At 54.6% G+C, this 19,291-nt stretch overlaps 1 protein-coding gene across 5 annotated transcripts in view; it reads left to right on the plus strand.

Moving 5' to 3' along the window:
• The window catches only part of Wdfy4 (WDFY family member 4), a 216,713-nt gene that overhangs the window by 20,062 nt on the left and 177,360 nt on the right, over positions 1-19,291 (plus strand). For all 5 annotated transcript variants that reach the window (XM_013148615.3, XM_063233765.1, XM_063233764.1 and 2 more), the window contains exons 3-11: positions 2,040-2,154; positions 2,944-3,050; positions 4,230-4,364; positions 7,299-7,488; positions 8,365-8,554; positions 10,091-10,248; positions 12,435-12,887; positions 15,240-15,344; positions 16,789-16,979. In XM_013148615.3, the coding sequence (XP_013004069.1) occupies positions 2,040-2,154; positions 2,944-3,050; positions 4,230-4,364; positions 7,299-7,488; positions 8,365-8,554; positions 10,091-10,248; positions 12,435-12,887; positions 15,240-15,344; positions 16,789-16,979 (1,644 nt within the window). The remainder of the gene's footprint in view (positions 1-2,039; positions 2,155-2,943; positions 3,051-4,229; positions 4,365-7,298; positions 7,489-8,364; positions 8,555-10,090; positions 10,249-12,434; positions 12,888-15,239; positions 15,345-16,788; positions 16,980-19,291) is intronic.

Below are 19,291 nucleotides of genomic sequence, written 5' to 3' on the forward strand. Positions count from 1 at the left end.
CATCTCCTTAAGAGCTTGCGTTCTGATTTTCCTTGAGAGACTAGAGCATCATTTTCTCTTTGTTCCACGAGAGGGACGGCCACGGGCGTGATGGTACAGCGGAGACAATGTCAGTAAATAAGTTTTCAAAAAATATTGAGCAATATTCGCCCAGCGTGCAAGTCCCAGTTTGGGGAGAGAAATGAGGCCTTTTGGAAGCTGCTTTAACTCTTTGGGTCTCTGTGGTGCTATTCAGCAAATGATCAGCTCCACGTGTCAAACGGCACCCTAGTGGCCTGAAAGAGTTAAAGTGGCCAGAAAGAGCCCATGACAGTCCCAGGAAGGAGCTGGAGCCTTGGGAGAGCGGCTCTGAGTACAATTACTGTTCAAGTCACAGTGGCCCAATTTGCTTTATTGTAGAGCCCGCCTGGAGTCCCGGCCCTTGGAGACAATCGATATCGATGCTCTAAGTCAACTGCCTGCAAATTGGTCTTTGAAGGGCTCGCTGGTGCAGGGGCGGGAGCTGGCATTTGTTACAAAGACATCCCAGCAACATTTGTGGTCCTGGGGAGAGAAATCATCTTCCCACAGAAGTCCTGAGCTTAGAAGATGGGCTTTCTTCTAGGCTGGCCATGCCAGGTGACCAACCGCTGAGTCTAGGTGGCCACCACCAGTTTCCCAGACAGGCAAATGCTGCTTGGACGTGTCCCGTGCACGCGAAAGCATTCACATCCGGGTGCTGACGCTGTGGGCTTCTGCACCAGCTCAGGCTCAGTTCGTGCAAAGTGGGCGTTAAGATAGTGCCCACCTCCGAGGTGGGGAGGGTGGCAGGGAAGATGTGTGCCTGGGCTTGGTCCCGCTTGAGGGAAATTTGATTTCATGTGAATTTTAGATTTATGGACAACTAAACCAAAAGCATGCCAAATTAACAGACAGACAAGAAACCTGAAATTCTGCAATTGTGCTAAGGTCAAAGGCTAACTCTTAACCCATAAAGATCTTCTTTAAACAAAGCCGACCAAATCTTAATAGATAGTATAGGCTGAGAATAAAAATTCGGGACTTGGTGAAGCTGTTTATCCACTCCGGTAATCAAAAGCCTAAAGCTGAGATGAGCTACATTTGTGAAAACACGCATGTGGGTGTGGAAAAGCCAGCTTCACACCCAGGAGTCCAACCTTGCCCAGGAGTGCAACCTGGCAAACCTTATTGGGAGAATGAGCTAGCAGCATGCACCAAAGCCCTGAGGGAATGGTGCCCACTTTAACTGGCACTCCTACTTTTTTGAGTTTATCTCAAAGAAGTCATTGAACGGCTAGAGCAAAGTTGGCCGTGTGAGATCTGAAAGCTGCGCTGTGGTCTGGCGTGGACTGAGTGCGCCCCCCAAGGCTGACGGGCTAGAAGCTGGGTCTCCAGTGGCGTGAGCTGGAGCGTGGAAAGTCAGGGGGCGGGGCCCTGGAAGGTGATCACCATATGGGGCCACAGCCTTGGGGAGGGATCGGTGCTGGTGCCCTGTGCCCTAGGCACCTCTGCACGTGGCTGCCTGTTTCTGCCTCTCTGCTATGATGGGGCACAGTTACGGTGCCCTCACCAGAGCCCAGACAGAGGAGACCACTGGACCTGGATCTTACGCTCCCTCCAGCACCTCTGTTCTATATAAAGCTTCAGGCATTTCATTATATCATCAGCAGAGAGAAAAGTATTGGGTAAGAGGCGGGTCAGACGCAGCCGTTGACAGGTAAGGGAGGCGTGAGGAGGGCACAGGGTCACTCTAGGCTCCCAACGGGCAGCTGGATGTGTGGCAGGACCACCCCGATATCAGGTGCAGCAGCTGGGGACGTGCCTGAGAAGGGGTCTGGGGCGATGGCGTGTGTGGGTCTGGGGCTCACTGAGAGGCACTGCGTGGGATCCCCGTGAAGCCAAGCTGACGATGGGGTGGACTTTGGGACCCATCTGGGAAAGCTGAGCCAGCGACAGGCTGGCCGGGAGGGAGGAAGGTAATTGCCTGCCTTACCCGCAGCGCTGACACCTCTGACCCAGTCCTGTTTGCTGTTCACCAGGCCTGGAAGCACTCGGTGGGCATCATCTGCTTCCCCAGTCTCCAGAGGCTGGCAGGAGATGTCTCCAACCAGCTCGCCCAACAAATCGAGAGGGCGCTGGCCGGGAAGCCTGCAGGTAAGTCAGCAGCGTGCGGGAGCCAGGCTGCAGGCAGAGCTCTGCTCACTCTCGCCTGCCTCGGCCTCCTCCTGCAGCCCGGCAGAGCCCAGACAGGACCAGCACCCGCTGTGTCCCTGAGATCTTCGGGATGGAGGGAAATGTGGGGAGCAGGCGGGGTCAGAGAGCTCGGCCACAGATACACACACTCATAGTACACAGGCTGCACACGCAGACACGCAAGGGCACACTGTGCGTACAGAGACACAGACACAGGCATACAGAGCCCGACACACCTACACACAGGACTGCACACACATCGATTAAAACACACCCAGGTCAAAGGGACTCATCGCACACAGACATGATCGCACAGAGACACTACACACATGTGACTCACGCAGATGCGCCCTCACACACACAGGGACACACAGTGCCACACACACAGCACACTTCTCACACAGATGCACACACAGGGCAGGGCCTCTGCAGAGAGCAGAGCATCTCTTTTACGGGCTCTGTGGGCTGCACAGTTCTGCTCTGTGACGGGGTGAAGCGTGCATGCCATGGTTGGGGACAGGAGGAGGAGGAGCACAAAGCCCACCAGGGGTCCCCGGCTTGGGCCATCAGGCAGGGCTGGTGGCACCATGCAGCCTGTCCTGGCAGACTCACCTGGCCACTAGGGTGTGAGCTGCAGGCTGGGGCCTCTGCAGGTGCAGGGCTGGTCCCATGTGAGGGGCAGAGGGAGGACCCCAGTGCAAGGAGCTGGAGTGCACAGGTCCTGTACTCCAGCTGTTCGTTGTGTTCCAGAAGAAGCACGGGTGGCCGCGGGACAGCTGCTAAGGTGGCGAGGAGACACGGATCAGGATGGCCACCTGCTCCTCAAGTCGGTGTACGTGCTCACCGGGACGGATGAGGTGAGCACCTCGGCCTCTGCTGGGTGCCCCCAGGTACAGAGGCCTCCCGCAGGATGGACAGGTGGGGTATGAAGGACTGGCCCTTACTGTTTCCTGCTGCGGGGCAAGGCTGGCAGGTCCACTCACGGTGCCAGGCGACCTATCCCCAGAAACTTTGAGTCTCACTGGTGAGAAAGCACCTTGGGTATCACCCAGGGCCCCTCTGAGCCTTTGTTCTGTCTTTGCTTCCTAATAAATCTGCACCCTGGGCCACAGCGCCACCCTGTGGTGCTGAGCTTGGGGCATCGGCCCTATGAAGGTACAGGTGATTTGTGTCCTTTCCGGGGGAAGTGGGCTTTGGTAGCTGTGGCCACCAGCAGAAATGGCCAAGATCCCATGCAGGGCAGCCCAGAGACCCCTGCTTGGCACAGGTGTAGGTGGGGAACACCGGGGCAGGCCCTCAGAGCAGGGGGCATGGTCTGGGGGGAGCCAAAGCCAGTTCTGATTCAGGAAGGACCCCTGGACACTCCTTAGCAGGACTGGCAGGTCCACCATGGGGTACAGCAGCCTGAGACCCACAGCCAGGGCTTGCTCTCTCTGGAAGCTTCTCTGAGGTAGCTAAGTGGACACGGGTTCAAACAAGGGCTTGCTGTGCACCGGAACAAGTGGGCCCTTCAGGGCAGCTGGGTGACAGACACGTCCTGATTCCAGGGAAGTGAGATCCCAGGAAGCTCCATCTCCACTGCCCTGCTCTTCTGTGGCCTTGGCTGCAGCCCAGGCTGCTGTGTGGCACCTCGGGTGGCCCACTGTGGTCTTGGCAAAGTCTGGGATTGGGGCCAGATGGTGGGTGCCTTGCAGGGGGGCCCTGTCACTCACACACCCATCACCCATCTCGGTGGCTGTGATTTGCAGGGAAACCTTTGTGATCTGGTTTCCGGTGCCTTCCTGCATTGCCTCTCTCTCCCTTTCTCTCTCTTCTTCTTTCTGTTTTTCCTCCTTTCTTCCCCTTCCTCCTCCATGTACCTTTTAAGAAAGATAACCTTAGCGCTTATATAAACCTCATTTCCACGGGCACCTCGGTGGGACCCATGGTTGCCTGCGTTTTGCACTTGACAGTGTGGGACTCAGAGAGAAGCGATGTCTCCACAGCCCTGACCACGGGTGAGGTGGGTCCAGCTCACACGTGCTCTTCCCTTGCAGGAGACACTGGGCAGAGTGGCCGAGTCCGGGCTCCCCGCCCTGCTCCTCCAGTGCCTGTACCTCTTCTATGTCTTTCCCGTGGACAAGGATGAGCCTTTAGAGAGTGACCTTCAAGGGCAGAGGATGTTCGTGCAGGTGAGAGAGACGGGGCCCCCCACCTTGGGCTGTGACTTGGCTCCCAAAGCAGACTGTCGGGGCCTTCTGGAATCCTGACTCTCAGCGCCTGGTTCTCTGTGTTGTCAGCACTTTGCAGTGCCCTGTGTCGGCACCCCTGACTCCTCGGTCTGTGCTCGGGTCCTGCTGCCCTCTGGCTCCACGAGCTCTTTCGCGCTGGACCTTTTCCTGCTGAGATCACATCAGCTCAGCCCAGCTCCCAGAGCACTAGCCAACATTTGGTGACTACAGCCCACAGCACCTGATAGCAGGACAGGTTCTCAGAAAGACGTCACTGGGTTTGGTGACTTTGTCACTGAACACCCAAATCTATGTGGTACTCACGACCTGGCTGGCCTCTGGCTATGCTCAGGACCCATGCAAACATGAGTGGTGTTTTATTTTTCCTTGGCGCTGGGGATCGAACTCAGGACCTCACATTTACCAGGCAGGGACCTGAGTGGCTGAGCTAAGTCCCCGGCCATGAGTAGTGTTTTATGGTAAATTATTTTTAACCGGTTCAAGGCGCACACAGTAAGCCACCTTGCCTGGGCCACCCTGAGCTGACAGCAATGGTTTTGGGCTGTGCATAAAATATAGAATATAGTTCACATGTATATGAACCACAGCTCCCCGTTTAGGGCTATTTTTATTGAAAATGTGCATGCCCCTCCCACAGGTCACATGTGGGCCATGTCATCTGGATGACAATGAAAATGTCACATGGTCAGTGCAGAAGCTGGTGACACAGCCGTTTGTTAGCCCTGCTGAGTATCAGGCACTGTGTGAATGCATGTGTGCTTGACTCTCATAGGACTGGCAGCTGAGTGTGTCACAGACGCGTGTGTGCTGAGACATTGTCATGGCGACAGCCAGTGTCCCTAAGTGTCAGAGTGTTGAGTCCTGCCCTGGTCTTCCGGGCCAGTGTCACACGAGCACCCATCCCTGCTCCTTATGCATTCCCTTCCCGTATACTCGCCTGCCTGTGGGTCCCACTGGGCCCCTGCAAGTCCCTCCCCACCATCAGGGGATGTGTGTGTCCTCCTCCTCCACCTGTGCAGACGAGAGTGCGGCGGGTGTGTGTGGAGTTGGGGTCACTGAGGGCTGGGGCCGGGCCTTGGGCCTGGCTCGAGGTCGCTCGGGGCCACACTCTGACTTCCCTGTGACATCCTCCCCTTCCCGCTCTGGGGAGACATCTCTGGCTGCGGGCATTTCCCGCTGGTCATCTGGACTTCCCCTCTCCCCGCCTCTTGCCTGAAGTCTCCGCTTCTGCTGCCGCTGAGCTGCTGTGTCCTCTCACTCTGCCTCCTGCTTCTTTGCTCCCCAGGGCGAGGACGTAGGGGACCCTGTGTCTGTCCCATTGCTGTGTGACCAAGTCCACCTCTGTCCTCCAGCTCTGTGCCAGACCTGCGCTGGCCACGGCGGCACAGAGTCCTCCCTTGCACAAATGACAGAAGTCGGGTACAGCAATCCAGGAAGACATGGGCAGTCGCTCTGGGAGATGACGTTGGGGGCGATCTACACTCGAAGACCTGGAACTCAGTGTTCTCAGGATGCGGCATTTGACCGGAGGGCAGAGGTCAACAGGGACCCAAGAGTAGCCTGGCCAGCTGCAGTAGAGGGAGCAGGCAGAAGCCTGCAGGAAATGGTTGTCCAAGCTCACGGTGAGGTCAGGTCACGTGGCCACATGGACCCTCAAGGGAGGCTGGAAATGGGCTCAGTGCCCAGCTGCGTGGCCCCCCAGCTTCTGCTGTGTCACCACGCTAGAGGCTGGCAATGCACTCATTCTGTGGAAGGAGTTCGTGACAGCTGCCAAGCTGGACAAAGATCCTACTGGACCAGTGAGAGCTGCTCGCATGAAGCGGGAGAGGATGCAGGGCTGGTCCAGGAAGGACTCTGTACAGGTCCCTGTTGGGGCCTTTGGGAATTATCCCCAGGGGCTGGAGGGTACTGGAAGACCCTCTGCTATCCTTGGAGGAGACCAGGTTGCTGAATTTGGGAGCCGCCTAAATAGCACCAGGTCCTGCTGAGTCTGTACCTGAGCCGTCGATGGCGTGTTCCTGAATTGCCACATAACGACGTGGATGTCAGTCTCTTGTTTGTCACAGCATCCCTTCCCCCGTCTGCATTTTTGCTGGGCTTGGTTTCCGTTTTCTCAGTCACCAGATGTGACATGAAACCAAAGTGAGCAACTCCTAAGTTTTAAATGACTTTTCCTATGGAACATTGCTGTAGTTGTCCTGGCTCATTACGTTGTGTTGTTAAGCCCTCCCAGGCCTCAGTTCTGAAGTGAAGTTTCTCATAGACGCACGTGACAGGAGACAGTGAGGCACAGTGGGGCCTCAGTGTCCCCAGGAGGTCGCCTCTAGGATTTCCTGTAGAACCCCAGATCTGTGGCTGCTGAAGTCCCTTACATAAAATGTGCATAAGCCTGCGCTCACCTGCTCCATGCTTCAGATCATCTCTTGGTGACATGTAATCCTAGTGCAGTGAAGTACTACGTCAGTATCTGGGGTCACTGTGCTGATTCTTTGGGGAATAATGACAAGAAAAAGTCTGTGTATTTTCAGGACAGTTGCAATATTTTCCATCCTTGTTGGTTGGGCCATGGGTATGGAGGCTGGCTGCCCCACAGAGTTGGGGTGATACAGGGCTTCAGGCACGTGGCGTTGTCTTGGGATGTGGGCGCACACAGAGGACAGCTGTGTCCTGGTGCAGAGCATAGCCGTGGCCCGCAGGGATCATGGGATCGGATGTGAGCCACACCCCTGCTCTTCCCTCCGAGCTGGCTCTGTGGGTGGTCAGGAGGGGCTGAGACCTGTCCACCAGTGCTCCGGAGAAACAGAAACATCCATGTGAAGAGCGGGGCTTCCTAATCAGAGCTCCCTGCTTCTTCCTCCTCCTCCTCTTCCTCAGATGTTGCTGAACCTGTGCAGCGACCCCCAGAGTCTGGAGGGGCTGCCCTCAGGGAACGAGCTCCAGGCTCTGCTCATCGCCACCACCTGTCTCTGGGAGAACAGCTCTCGCTTCTGGAGGGAGCCCACCTTCTGTGTGCTGAGGGCCATCTCCAGGGCACAGAGTCCCAGCATCGTCCAGTACCTGCAGGGTAGGTCCCAGAGGCCAGGGGCTGGCCGTGGCCACACAGGGCTTCCCGGGAACTCTTGGACTGAGGCTGGGGCCCATGTTCTGGAAGCTCAGTAGAGATTCCTGGGGTCCCAGGAAGAGAACTGTGTCCAGGAGGGCAGCTCCTTTGCAAGACTCTTGTGGCGCATGCTGATGCAGGAGGAGAAGAGGGGAACCGTGTGCTGTGCACGCACTGTGCAAAGCTCTGTCTGCATCTAGAACTTTCACCTGGAGAGGGTGGCATGGGGTGGACTTATGGGGTGAGGAGAAGTCCAGGCGTCCCCTAGGGTGGCCTGCACAGCTCTCCGAAGAGGTCCTACTTGGTGGAAAGTCCCCGAAAGCAAGGGATCTAGGCAAAAGGGAATCCACCAGCTCCCGTCATCTGACCTGGGTCTGCCTGGGCTTTCTACTCAGGCACCATCAGCCCCACGTGGGCTTCTAACCCGCCCACAGTCACCTGCCCCGACCCCTGGAACCCTCTCCCATCTTGCCTCTCTCCTTCCCTCTTCCTCCACCCTCCTCCTCCTCCTCCTCACATGTGTCCTTCCTGCCCTGTACTGGGCTCCAGCCCTGCTTCTCCAGGCCCTCCCCCATACTATGGCTTGTGTCCCCATTGTGTGACTTGGGAGCTGGCCTCTCCCTCTTGCTTGGGGAGAGGACCTGGAGTATGTCCCCACTCTGTGTCACCTGCCGGTCTGCAGAGTGTGGCCATCCTGGCTCCCGGACGGCACGTCCCAGGCAAGCCTTGTGTGACAGGAGCCAGCAGCAGACGCAGGGACCCCTACTTGATGGGCCGCGGGAGGGAGGACAGAGCGGTGGTGGGGCTGCCTGGGCTCAGCGGCCTGTGCTTCCCTTGCAGCCACAGACTGTGTGCGGCTGTCCGTCCAGAACCTCTCCAGGCTGACGGACGCTCTCCCGGTGCCCGAGGTGAGCGAGGCCGTGAGCCTGGTGCTGGGCTTCGTGAAGGACTCCTACCCCATCTCCTCCGCCCTGCTCGTGGAGTTTGAGAATGGGGAGGGCTACCCTCTGCTGCTCAGGGTGCTGCTGCGGTAAGTGGCTCTGTCTGGAGCAAGGCCCTGGGGAACACGGGGGTGCCTGAGGTGCGTGTGTCAGCTCCGCTTCAGAAATGCAAAGCACCTTGAGTGTGGCCAGGGGAGCCCCTGGCTGCAGAGGTAACCATGCAGATGGCCGCGGACTGCTCCCTCCCGATGATGACCTCACCAAGTCTGCGTGGTGGCTCATGACATCTGCAAGCTTCCACCTGTCAGAGCTCAGTGCCTGCTGGGGGTTCGGGGCAGCTAAGAGCTCCCAGCCTGTGAGCCAGAGCTGCAAGTGTTGGCACTGAGCACCCTCAGGGGCAGCTCTGGGCCGACGGCTGGTGCCAGCTGATGGGTGGATACCTGGCACTGGCTGTGTATGTGTGCGTGTGTGTGTGGGGGAGTTCTATACTGCCTCAGTTTCCCCAGAAGGACTAACTTCAGTGAGGTGCTGAGGTGATGATTCTCCACTCTTTTCTCTATGACCAGCTCCATGATCATCCTCCTCCGTCTTCTAGACTTTGTTCTGTGAAACACACACAGACACCGTCTACCAGGGCTGGACTAGTCCCTCCTCTCTGATGCGCCGTATCATGTACAGGTCGGGCCCCAGGGCTTACAAAGAGAAAACGGTGGACTCAAATACTCTCCAGACCCTGCAGCAGGGTTTGGGGAGTTGCTGCAGGGCGAGGCTGCTCATGTGCCTTTGGGCTTTGCTTGGTTTCTGGGTAGCGAGTTAAAACCATGGTCCCCAGACTTGAAAGTGGCGTTAGGCTTGGCATCTAGAGGGCGGGACTTGGGTGGGGGTGGCGGATGTCCTCCAGGTGTGACCAAATGGCCGTACCTGCAGGTGTCCTGCAAAGGAAGCAAAGAATTACTGCCCCTCTGGGCACAATATTCCCGTTGGTCTGGACCATGGAGGTCTGTGCCATGGAGGTTTGCCATGGTATATGCAGAGTGACTCTTTGTTCCAGTTCTCTCCATGCTGTCTGCTTCATTGCTGTCTGGGAATATCAGATCTCTGACTTCAGAGGTGCCCCTGCCCTGTGGGTGCCTTTTGGGGAACCAGCTAGGGAAAGCAGTTTCCTCTGACCTGAGATGCAGGCTCTTGACAGTTCCCGTGAGCAGTAGCCCCCCATTAATGGCCATGCCCCAGATGCCTACTGACAGGAAGTCTACAAATGCTATGTTTTCCTCTAGTACACATACACATGATGAAACTTAATTTGTAAATGAGGCACTCTAAGAAATGAAAAATATGTGGCAATAAAATAATCTTATTACAATATGCTATAGCAGAATGTACTTAAATTTTTGTTTCCTATTTTTAAGCCGTGGTTGACCCAAGTGTAACTGGACCTTTAGTGCCAAAAGCCAAAATGAGGGAACCCTGTGCCAGTGGCCAGATGGGAGGCCAAGTTTGCAAACAGAGTGACCTCTGTCTGGGGCCGCACTTCCTGTGCTGCGGACCAGCACGCACACCCCCATCGCGCCTGCATCTGGTGGGCAGCACTGCGTGCCAACGTGTCTGCTCTGTTGCCCCCACAGGTATGACGGGCTGACCCAGGGTGAAGTGGACCCCCACCTGGAGGAGCTCCTGGGGCTGGTGGTGTGGCTGACGACGTGCGGGCGGTCGGAGCTGAAGGTGTTCGACAGCATCACTTACCCGCAGCTCGAGGGCTTCAGGTTCCACCAGGAGTCTTCTGGTGGGTGCTTCTCTGGGTCTCCGGCAGGTTTGGGCTGCGCCTTAATGAGACTGTGCACTCTGGCCCATTTCTCCATGCACCTGTGTGCGACACTGGGGTCTGATTTGGCCCTAGGCCTTGGGGAGACCACTGTAGATCTTAAGTCTCCCTTTACATAATTTTTTTAGTTTGTAGTTGCAGCCATGTCCAGTGAGAAAGCTTGTTTTGTGAGGACTCAGGAAATACTATTTATAAAGGCAGAGAGTCTCTCAGATTATGGAGGAGGCCATGTGCCAGCTCCAGCTCACCTGTGACTTACTCTGAATCATCTGCGTATAAAATGGGGACCAGTGACTCTGACTTACCACACAGACTCACATCAGTGAGTCCTCAGGACTTTGAATGTTGATGGGCTAACTGATGAACTCAATCAGCACGCCACACTTTCTGTGCAGCATACACCCTGCCTCGTGCTGGGTGCCAGTGTGAACAGGCTGGGTGTCTGCTCCATGGACTCCTCTATAGAGGTCATCCCATGTCCCCTCTGGGGTCTGCAGGACAAGTGGCTGATGCACACCCCAGGCACAGCTGTGACCTTGATAGGTCAGTCAGAAAATGCCGGGGGGAGCATTGGGGCTCAGTGTGCGGTGCACAGGTTGGAATGAGGGTAGGGAGTCTGGCCTGGGGGGCGGCACAGTGGCCTGGAGCAGCTGGGTGAGTCCCAGGCACAGGAGAGGCAGGAGGCTGCCAAGCCGCGGAGGAGGCAGGGAGCCTGGACACATGTGGGGGCCGGGTTAGGAAGGCCCTTGGGGGGCTGTAGGAGATGCAGGGTGTGGACCCAGTTTCAGACACTTCTCTGATCTCCGAGGCACAGAGGACTGTGATGGTCACTTTCCTGGTCACCAAGCCCAGTACCTGACACCTGTGTCTTCCACAGGAGCAGAGGTTCATTTGGGCTCACGGTCTGGGGAGTTCAGTGCATGGTCAGCTGGCTTCAAGGCAGGGCAGGTTGGCCTCGGAGCATAGTAGAGCGGGGCTGCTCAGGGCATCAAGGGAAAAGTACGGAAGACAAACCCCTCCATGCCATGCCCCCAGTGACCCGCCTCTTCCGGCCGGGCCCTGCCACCAACAGCAAGTCAGCTAAAAGCCTCCATGGTCCAGCCGCCTCCCTAAAGCCCACACCTAGACATAAACTATGACAGAGGGCTCTGTGAGCGACTGTTAGTGGCATAATTTGCTTTGTGTTCCCTCTTGGAAGTTGGCGGAGAGCGCTGCGTTTCAATCGGGGTGGCAGCCGTTGGAGCCCCATCTTGGCAATACGGCTCGGGCCTTTCTCGTATGCCAAGTGGCTGCTTTTTGGACTGCGATGGAAATGAACTCACAGGAGTTAGAAAATAGAAATTTCAAATGGCGTGTCCTAGCAATAATGCTCCCACACATTCTAGACATATATTGTATGATCGAAAAATATGGTGCATGTTTAAATTTTAAAGTTTATTAATTTACTTATTTTTTGAGGCAGAGTCTTGATATGTAGTTCAGGCTATGCAACCCAGGCCGGCCTTGAGCTTACAGCGATCCTCCTGCCTCAGCGTCCTGATTGCTGGAATACAGGCGTGCACCAACACACCTGGCTTTACAGTTTAAGGCTTTATGACAGTAAAAGACACACTGCTGTGAATCTCCTCCAAAAACACTGCTCCTTACTTTGCAAGAACTTAACCCTTCATCCATTCTGCTTTCCGAAACAGTTTGGGAAGTCCTTTTATCGCATGGTTTTAGGCACACTGTTATGACTCCCCCGATGTCCTCAGTCCATTGAAAACGTTTCCCTTTCCTGGTCATCTTGACTTAGAGGAAGGGCAGGAGTGGCCCAGGCTTGATTCCCATGAATCAGGCGGAGGAAGAGACCCTGCCGTGTTTCCATGAGGCTGCCTTCCTGCTGGATGGTGCTCAGCTGCTGCGTTCACCATACTGTGAAGCACACGTTATGGACACTCAGGAAAGAGGGCTTCAGAACTGCTTCCGAAAGCCGCAAGATGATGGGCAAAGTGGGTTGTAACGAGGGGGAGCATTCTGGGAGGGACTCACAGGAAACACGTCTTACTGGGTTACATTTTCAGAATGCAAACCTTCACTGTATATTTTGGTCCCACCTGGCAGGCAGGAGAAATAACTCGCAGCGTGACCCTTGTTTTCCTCCTCAGGGGTGACCGTTAAGAACCTCCAGGCCTTCCAGGTCCTGCAGAACGTCTTCCACAAGGCCAGCGACTGCGTCCTCTGCACGCAGGTCCTCCTGGCCATCAAGACCATGTGGGCCTGGAACCCGCGCAACTTCTTCCTGCTGGAGTGGACCCTGCAGCCTATCTCGCAGTTCGTGGAGCTCATGCCCGCAAAGCCGCCGCTGGTGCAGGTGCATTTCTTCCAGCTGCTGGAGGCCCTGGTGTTCAGGCTGCGCTACGTGCCCCACGAGATCCTGCGCAAAGTGCAGCATCTGATCAAGGAGAACCCCCAGTCGTCCTGCACCCTCATGGCCCTGCAGAGCATCCTCAAGATCACCGCCAGTGAACCCCTCTTCACCGACATCTTCCGGGACTCGGGGCTGCTGGGCCTGCTGCTGGCCCAGCTGCGGAAGCAGGCCAAGATCATGCGGAAGTCAGGTGCTGCTCTGGGGTCTCAGGACGGGTGGGCAAGTGGGCTGGGGCACGGAGAGCCAGGCCTGGTCTGTGTGCCAAGCTGGCCACCCCTCAGTGGAACAGAAGGTGAGTGAGTTCATGCCATGGGTGTCGTGAGGGTCAGGGAAGGGACTCCTGGGGCACGTGGGGTCCTAAGGATGAGGAGCCACCCACCTTCCCCATGAGGAGGTTGGAGCACTGGCTGGAACTTCACATGGGCCCTGGGGTGTCCCACCTCTGGCCTGGACACTGTCAGGGTGCAGATGGCAGGTGGTGGGCGGCCTTCCAGTCCTTGCTAATGGGAAGCAGACAGGATTCTGGGAGGCTTGGGGTTCTGAATGCTCCTCTGCAGCTGGGCTAGGCCTTACACTGTAGGTTGATGGTCTCCTGCAGGAGAGGGTCACCAGGGGCCTGATGTCTCAGCACACCCCTCTGAGTCTTGGTCCCACTTCGTGTGCCCCTGGCCCTGTCTGGGCCACTGCACTGTGGGATCTGAGCCTCAGCAGCTCCTGCTGTCCCGCGGGGGTCTGAGGTCCCTCTGTCTTTATGGAGGGGCCCAGTGGTGAGGGGCCGGGCTCCTTTACAGGGAGAGTGTGGGGACACTCTGTGGCCCGCAGCCCCACCTGCAGTGATTTTCATGTAGGAAGCCTGGTATCAAAGCCCTTCTCCATCCCTCCCAGCCTTCCCTCCGTCCCCTACGCCACAGCACTGGGAGATCAGCACGGAGCAGGGTGGGTGGGACTCAGCACCCTCCTCTTACCCCTCCTGCTTCCTCCTCCTCCTCCTCTTCCCACACTGCGCTGACCCGGAGGACCTGGGGCTCTGTGGCGTGCAGCTTCTGAGGATTCTGACCTATGCTGAAGCCATCAGCTTGTCTGTTTCTCTGAGCATCTCAGCAAGGAAGTTTCTGAGGATGCCGGGGCCAGGCAGCCTGGGCTGGAATCCACGAACAGGCCGAGGACTCTCAGTGAAATGACTTTTCCTCTACGAGGCTGCTTGTTTCTCTGTACAAGGTGGATGATCACATTGCAGTGAGGGACAGGACCTCATGCCATGCTTGGTGCACGGCAGTCACAGAATCCTACAGAATCTGTGCTCCTGTCCGGAAGCCCGTGGTTGATGTTCCAAGAGAAGTTCAGGTGGCTTTTGGAGGCCTGGAAGGACCCATGTCCTTCCATGATACTGTTTGTGTCTGGGCCTCAGGGCCAGGTGCTGGGCAGTACGTTGTTATGTGGTTCTTTTTGACCTGTGTTGCTATAGTGAAACACCACAGGCTGGGTAATTTATAAGGAGGAAAAGGGCTTCAGTATCTAGTGCGGGAGGGTGGGGAGGGTCTTAGCACAGCAGAGAGCGTCACCTGGACAGACAGCAAGCATGTCAGTGTCCTTGGAATAAGCCCATGTCCCATTATGTAAACCCACACACACGTGACTTCTCCTAAAGCTAACTATCTCCCATAAGCCCCTCCTCCAAATATCATTGATTCAGGGATTAAGTTTTTAGCTGGGGAGTGTTTGAAGGGTGCATTTCAACCAGAGCAAACCGGGTGCCTGAAATCCCACGTGAGTGAAGTTGACATTTGGCTTTCTTTGCTTTCCTGCGTATTGAGATGTCTTTGAGTGTTTCTGTGTTAGCTTGGCACTGCCTCTTAGCAGCCTGACATGGAGTTTACATCTCCGTCCTGCTCCAGGCCTGTCGCCGTCCCTAGGAGAGCTTGGACTTTACGTGGGCTGTCCTGTGTGCTTTGAAATGTGTCTTATTTTGCCTTAGATACTCGGTCATTCTGTGTTCAGCTCTTTCTTTCTGCATCCCCTAAATGTGTATGAAGCTTCCAGTTTGCTCAGGGATTGTTCTGGAAGTGGTATTGCTGGTGAACACAGGCATCTGGTTGGTCCTGTGGATCCGGTGGGGCTGTGGATTTATTCCAGAATTTCCACAGCTCCTGGCTCGTACCCTCCACGCATGAATGGGAACCAAAAGTGGCCAAGAGAAGCTCAAGTTGGGGCTCCCTGTGTCTTCTGGGGTGATGCTTCTGAAGTGTGGTCACAGGACCAGTTCCGCCAGCCTCACCTGGTATCTTAGAAATACAGATTATAGGGTCGCACCCAACACCTACTAACTCAGAATCTCTGGGGACGGGCCTGCTATGGGGCTCTGGATTTCACCCATGTGCCCTCAGGGTGCTCAAATTGGAGAACCATTGGGGGAGTAGGAACTGGGGTGCCCTCTCCCTTGTAGTGGAAGTATTGTATTTACATCACCTTGGAGGACAAAACCCAATGTAGCTCATGTCATGAATTCTTAAAAATTTTTTTGGTTGATTGTTTAATATGGCAGGAAGCAAAGAGCCCAGTCCTGGTGTCCACGATTCAGAACGTGAACTCACCGCGGTGACACTGAGAACTGTGGTCGCACTTCTGAAAGGCTCGGTTCGGAACGCGGGTAAGGACTGTGCTTGCCCTGCCTTGCCAGCCTGTAGTAAAACACGACTGTTTTCTGGTTCTCTATGTGCTGGTTATCGACATGCAAAGGATTTATTCAAATACTAGCCAGTTTTATGGCTGTGGCTTACATCCTTGGTTGACTGACTTTTAGTGATCTGATGATCACTACTGATGTAAGTTGGTTGACTCCTTGGTTAAAGTTTTATACTCCTGAGGTTGTAAACTAAGGTTGATTAAACAAGCCTGTGCTTGATCTGAAGATTTCTAAATTAACCAGACCACGGATCTCTCTTCCCCTTTCAGTTAAAATCCATTACAATTCTGGTCTAGTGATTGTAGATCATTAGTGAGAGTTGCTTTGTTTTTTAAATCCTAAAGAGTAAAGCCCAAAGAAAATGCGTTCATTTTTAAGAAATGTAATTTTATGTTTCTTGTCCAGAATGAATTTAGCAACTTCAGCCATCCTGCAGTTTGTTAGCTTCCTGAGCTTTTCAAAAATATGTTTTTAAATGTACACATGTGTCACGTGAAGCCTGTGCTCCAGGGGAAGTTGGGTCCATAGGCTTGGTGATTTCTCATCTTTATCTGAGGTCTTCATAGATCATCTCTATTGAATGTAACACTTTTATTTCTTGATAGCAGAGGAAAAGCCCCTTGACATTAAATCCCAAAACATTCCCAGGAGGTACTGGCTAAATTCATGTTCCCAGACATCACGTTAGTATACATCAAGGGAGAGTTCAGAGTCTTCTCCAGAACAGGTGACTTCTACATGGGGGATCTTGGCCCATAAATGGGAAAATCCCACCTCAGGGGTTTGGAGTTGCTTGAATCCACTTGAACTTACTTGGTGACATTCATCCCTGAATTTTTCTCCATGAGGATGACTTCATACGTCAGTCCTGGGAGGCCGTGTTTAGGGTTACTTTTAAGCAGAAGCATACCACAGGCTGGATTCATTTAATTTTCTCCCAGAGAAATTACCTAGGCATTAAATATGTTCTTAAATTCTGGTTTGCTTCCTGTAAGTTTTGGTTGTGTGTTTTGGCTCTGCTGGATTGAGGAATTACACACAATAAAGGGAGACTTAAAGCATGTTTTACTTAGGTTTTTAAAAAGAAAAGGACTTTTCCATAAGATTACAAGAGTTTGTTAATGTTAGATGTCAACCTGTACAGTATATCTGCCAAACTTACCTCCTATGAGGAGATATGGATCAAAAGATTCCTAAAAACATAGAATTCTCACTGGCAAAGAAAAAATATTTCTATTTAATTGTTAGCTTCTTTCTAAGTCATCCAAAACAAGTGTTATTTGGGGAAAAAAGGGAGCTGGGGATTTAGCTGAGCGGCTCCAGCCCTTGCCAGGTAAGCGGGAGGTCGGTCATGAGTTGGATCCCCGAAGGCCCCTCACTGCGGCCCCTTCCCTGCCTCTGTCCGCAGTGGTCCTGAAGGACCATGGCATGGTGCCCTTCATCAAGATCTTCCTGGACGACGAGTGCTACCGCGAGGCCGCGCTCAGCATCCTGGAGCAGCTGTCGGTCATCAACGCGGAGGAGTATGCCAGCATCATCGTGGGCGCGCTGTGCTCCTCCACGCAGGGCGAGCTGCGGCTCAAACTGGACCTCTTGCAGGTAGGTGACTGAGCTCGCGCGGCCCACTCTGCGGCTGTCTCTCCCAGGGGCGCCCGTGAGTCCAGGCCCTGATCCTTTCAGGGGACCCACGTTTGCTAGACAGACCATTGCATTAGGCAGAGTTAGTGGCAGGTATTTCTTTCTAATGCAGAATCCCTCGGTGGCTGCCATCCAGGGGCAGCAGTCACCTGGGCATCCGACGCAGCCAGCAGGCATGGAGCTGGCATGCAGTGGGTGTGCGTTAGTTTCTGTCCTGTTTTCTTCGGGTGTACCTCTAGGGAGGACCCCCTTGGGTGCAAGGGGACAGGACATGGACTTTCTGGCCGGTGCTGCCCGGGAGCACTGCCAGCCATGGAAATGGACTGAGAATCGGTGGTGGCAAATGTCCTGGTTAGACGTGGGGTGCAGGCCGTCACGGGAGGAGAGGAGCAGGAGGGACGGGGCTGCCTTCCTGCTCCAGGAAAGCTCAGGAGAAATCGTGACCTGGAGACAAGGATCCAAATGGTGATTTAATTTCAGGGTCCCATTCCTCCCCCCTCCAAAAATCAGTGACAGTGATTTCTAGGAAGCACAAAGGGAAGTTCAGTGTTTTAAAGGCTACTCGGGTCTCATCATTATGCAAGACAAGGAGATTGCAGAGAAGGCTACATAACAAGAGAAGGAGACACCAGAAGTTAATAAGTCACAGACTTCACAGCACAGGGACCCACGCTCACTCATGTTTATAGCAGCACAACTCAATAGCTTGGAAGTGGCCATTGTCATCCATGTTCATTGATAGATGCATGGATAAATAAATAGGATTTTTATTCACACAAGGGAGTAGTATTCGGCCATGAGAAGGATAAGCACGAGTCCTCTGTAGGGAAAAGAGTGCACCTTGAGGCCGTAAAGTGGAGTGAAATAAATCAGACACGCCTAGCTTCCCTTATATGAGAAACCTGAGGTATAAATAATTTAGAGAACAAAATGGCAGATAGATACTAGGAAAGAGGGAGGCAGATATTTTGATATTTTGTAAATGGGAAGAAAACCAAGAGCTGGCAGGAGAAGGGAATGACAGAGAGGACAGAGACCTAAGAAGAATTAGGGGGTGCCATGTGCATGGACTGACTCCCCAAGATGGATGGAATCACTGTGAACACGGACTCCTGAAAACAGAGAGCGATCAGTGGGGCGGGACCGCTCTGTGGAAGAGCGCATGCCTGGCTTGCATGAGGCCCTGGGTTGCATTCCCAGCAACACACGCAGGCACAGGTACACACGCACACACACACGCATGCACACACGTGTGCACACTCAGAAGAAGAGAAGGGGAAGAATCCAAAGTGCGGTGTGGGGAACTTGAGATTCACGTGGCTGAGCTTCCCAGCGCTGTGGGCAGAGGCCTCTGGAGCGCGTGCTCAGCCAAAGTGACACCGCACCACTGCTGATTGGTGAAGTCACTCTGCGCCTAAGGCGGGCACCCAAAGACCCAGCGATCTCCCACCTCAGTGCGCTGTGCTCGCCTCTGCGTCTCCTGTGTCCGGGTTTGCCGTTTGATCTACATGTTTCCATGGGGACAGAGCAGGTGCCTCCAAAGCACTCAGGGCCCTGGCTGTCAGCAGGATTCACAATTGTTTCTGGCACTTTTGTATCAAAGGTCAAGCAGATCCGCAGAACAGAAAGTTTTGCTTCACTTCGGAGCGTGAAACGTCTTCGCGCCCAGCCTAGGAGGGCTTTGCCCTGCGCGTAGAGCCGTCCTGTTATTTACTCTGCAGCCCAGAGGCATCTTATTGGAGTGCTGGCCCTTGGGTAATAGACTGGATTTCTGGAATTAGCAATATAAAGCCATTATGGTGTTTTACAGACTCAATATCATTTTAGAACCGTGTTATCAGGAGAGCACCTAAGGAATGCGCGCTGGGCGAGCTCATTTAACAAAGTGTGAGGCTGAGCTCAGTGCGCTGGGTCCTGCCAGGCAGTCTCAAGTCCCCGGGAGCTGCCACCGCACTGCAGGGACTGAGGCTGCGAACACAGCGCTGCCCCCAGAGCCTCGTCCCGATTCGCCCACCACTGAGTCACGGGAGTCACTAGTGAACGCTCACTGGGATTGGACGTGAGATCTGCGAGTGTCCTTAAATCATTCTGGGAGCCCCTGGCAACTCTGGAAACTGATGTAAAATGAGCTCGTGCTGGCCACATCTCCCTTTTTGGAAGTTAGAGGCTCCGTGTCTACATAATGGGTTAGATAATGGCACAGGAGAAGCACTGCAGGATTGGGGCAGCAAGGGATGGGGTCAGGCAGCATCCCCTCGCGAGAAAGGGTGGCC

Source organism: Cavia porcellus, unplaced genomic scaffold, assembly GCF_034190915.1.
Source record: "Cavia porcellus strain 051 isolate PalLab524CR breed Dunkin Hartley unplaced genomic scaffold, mCavPor4.1 scaffold_23, whole genome shotgun sequence".
In the NCBI taxonomy this organism is placed as follows: domain Eukaryota; kingdom Metazoa; phylum Chordata; class Mammalia; order Rodentia; family Caviidae; genus Cavia; species Cavia porcellus.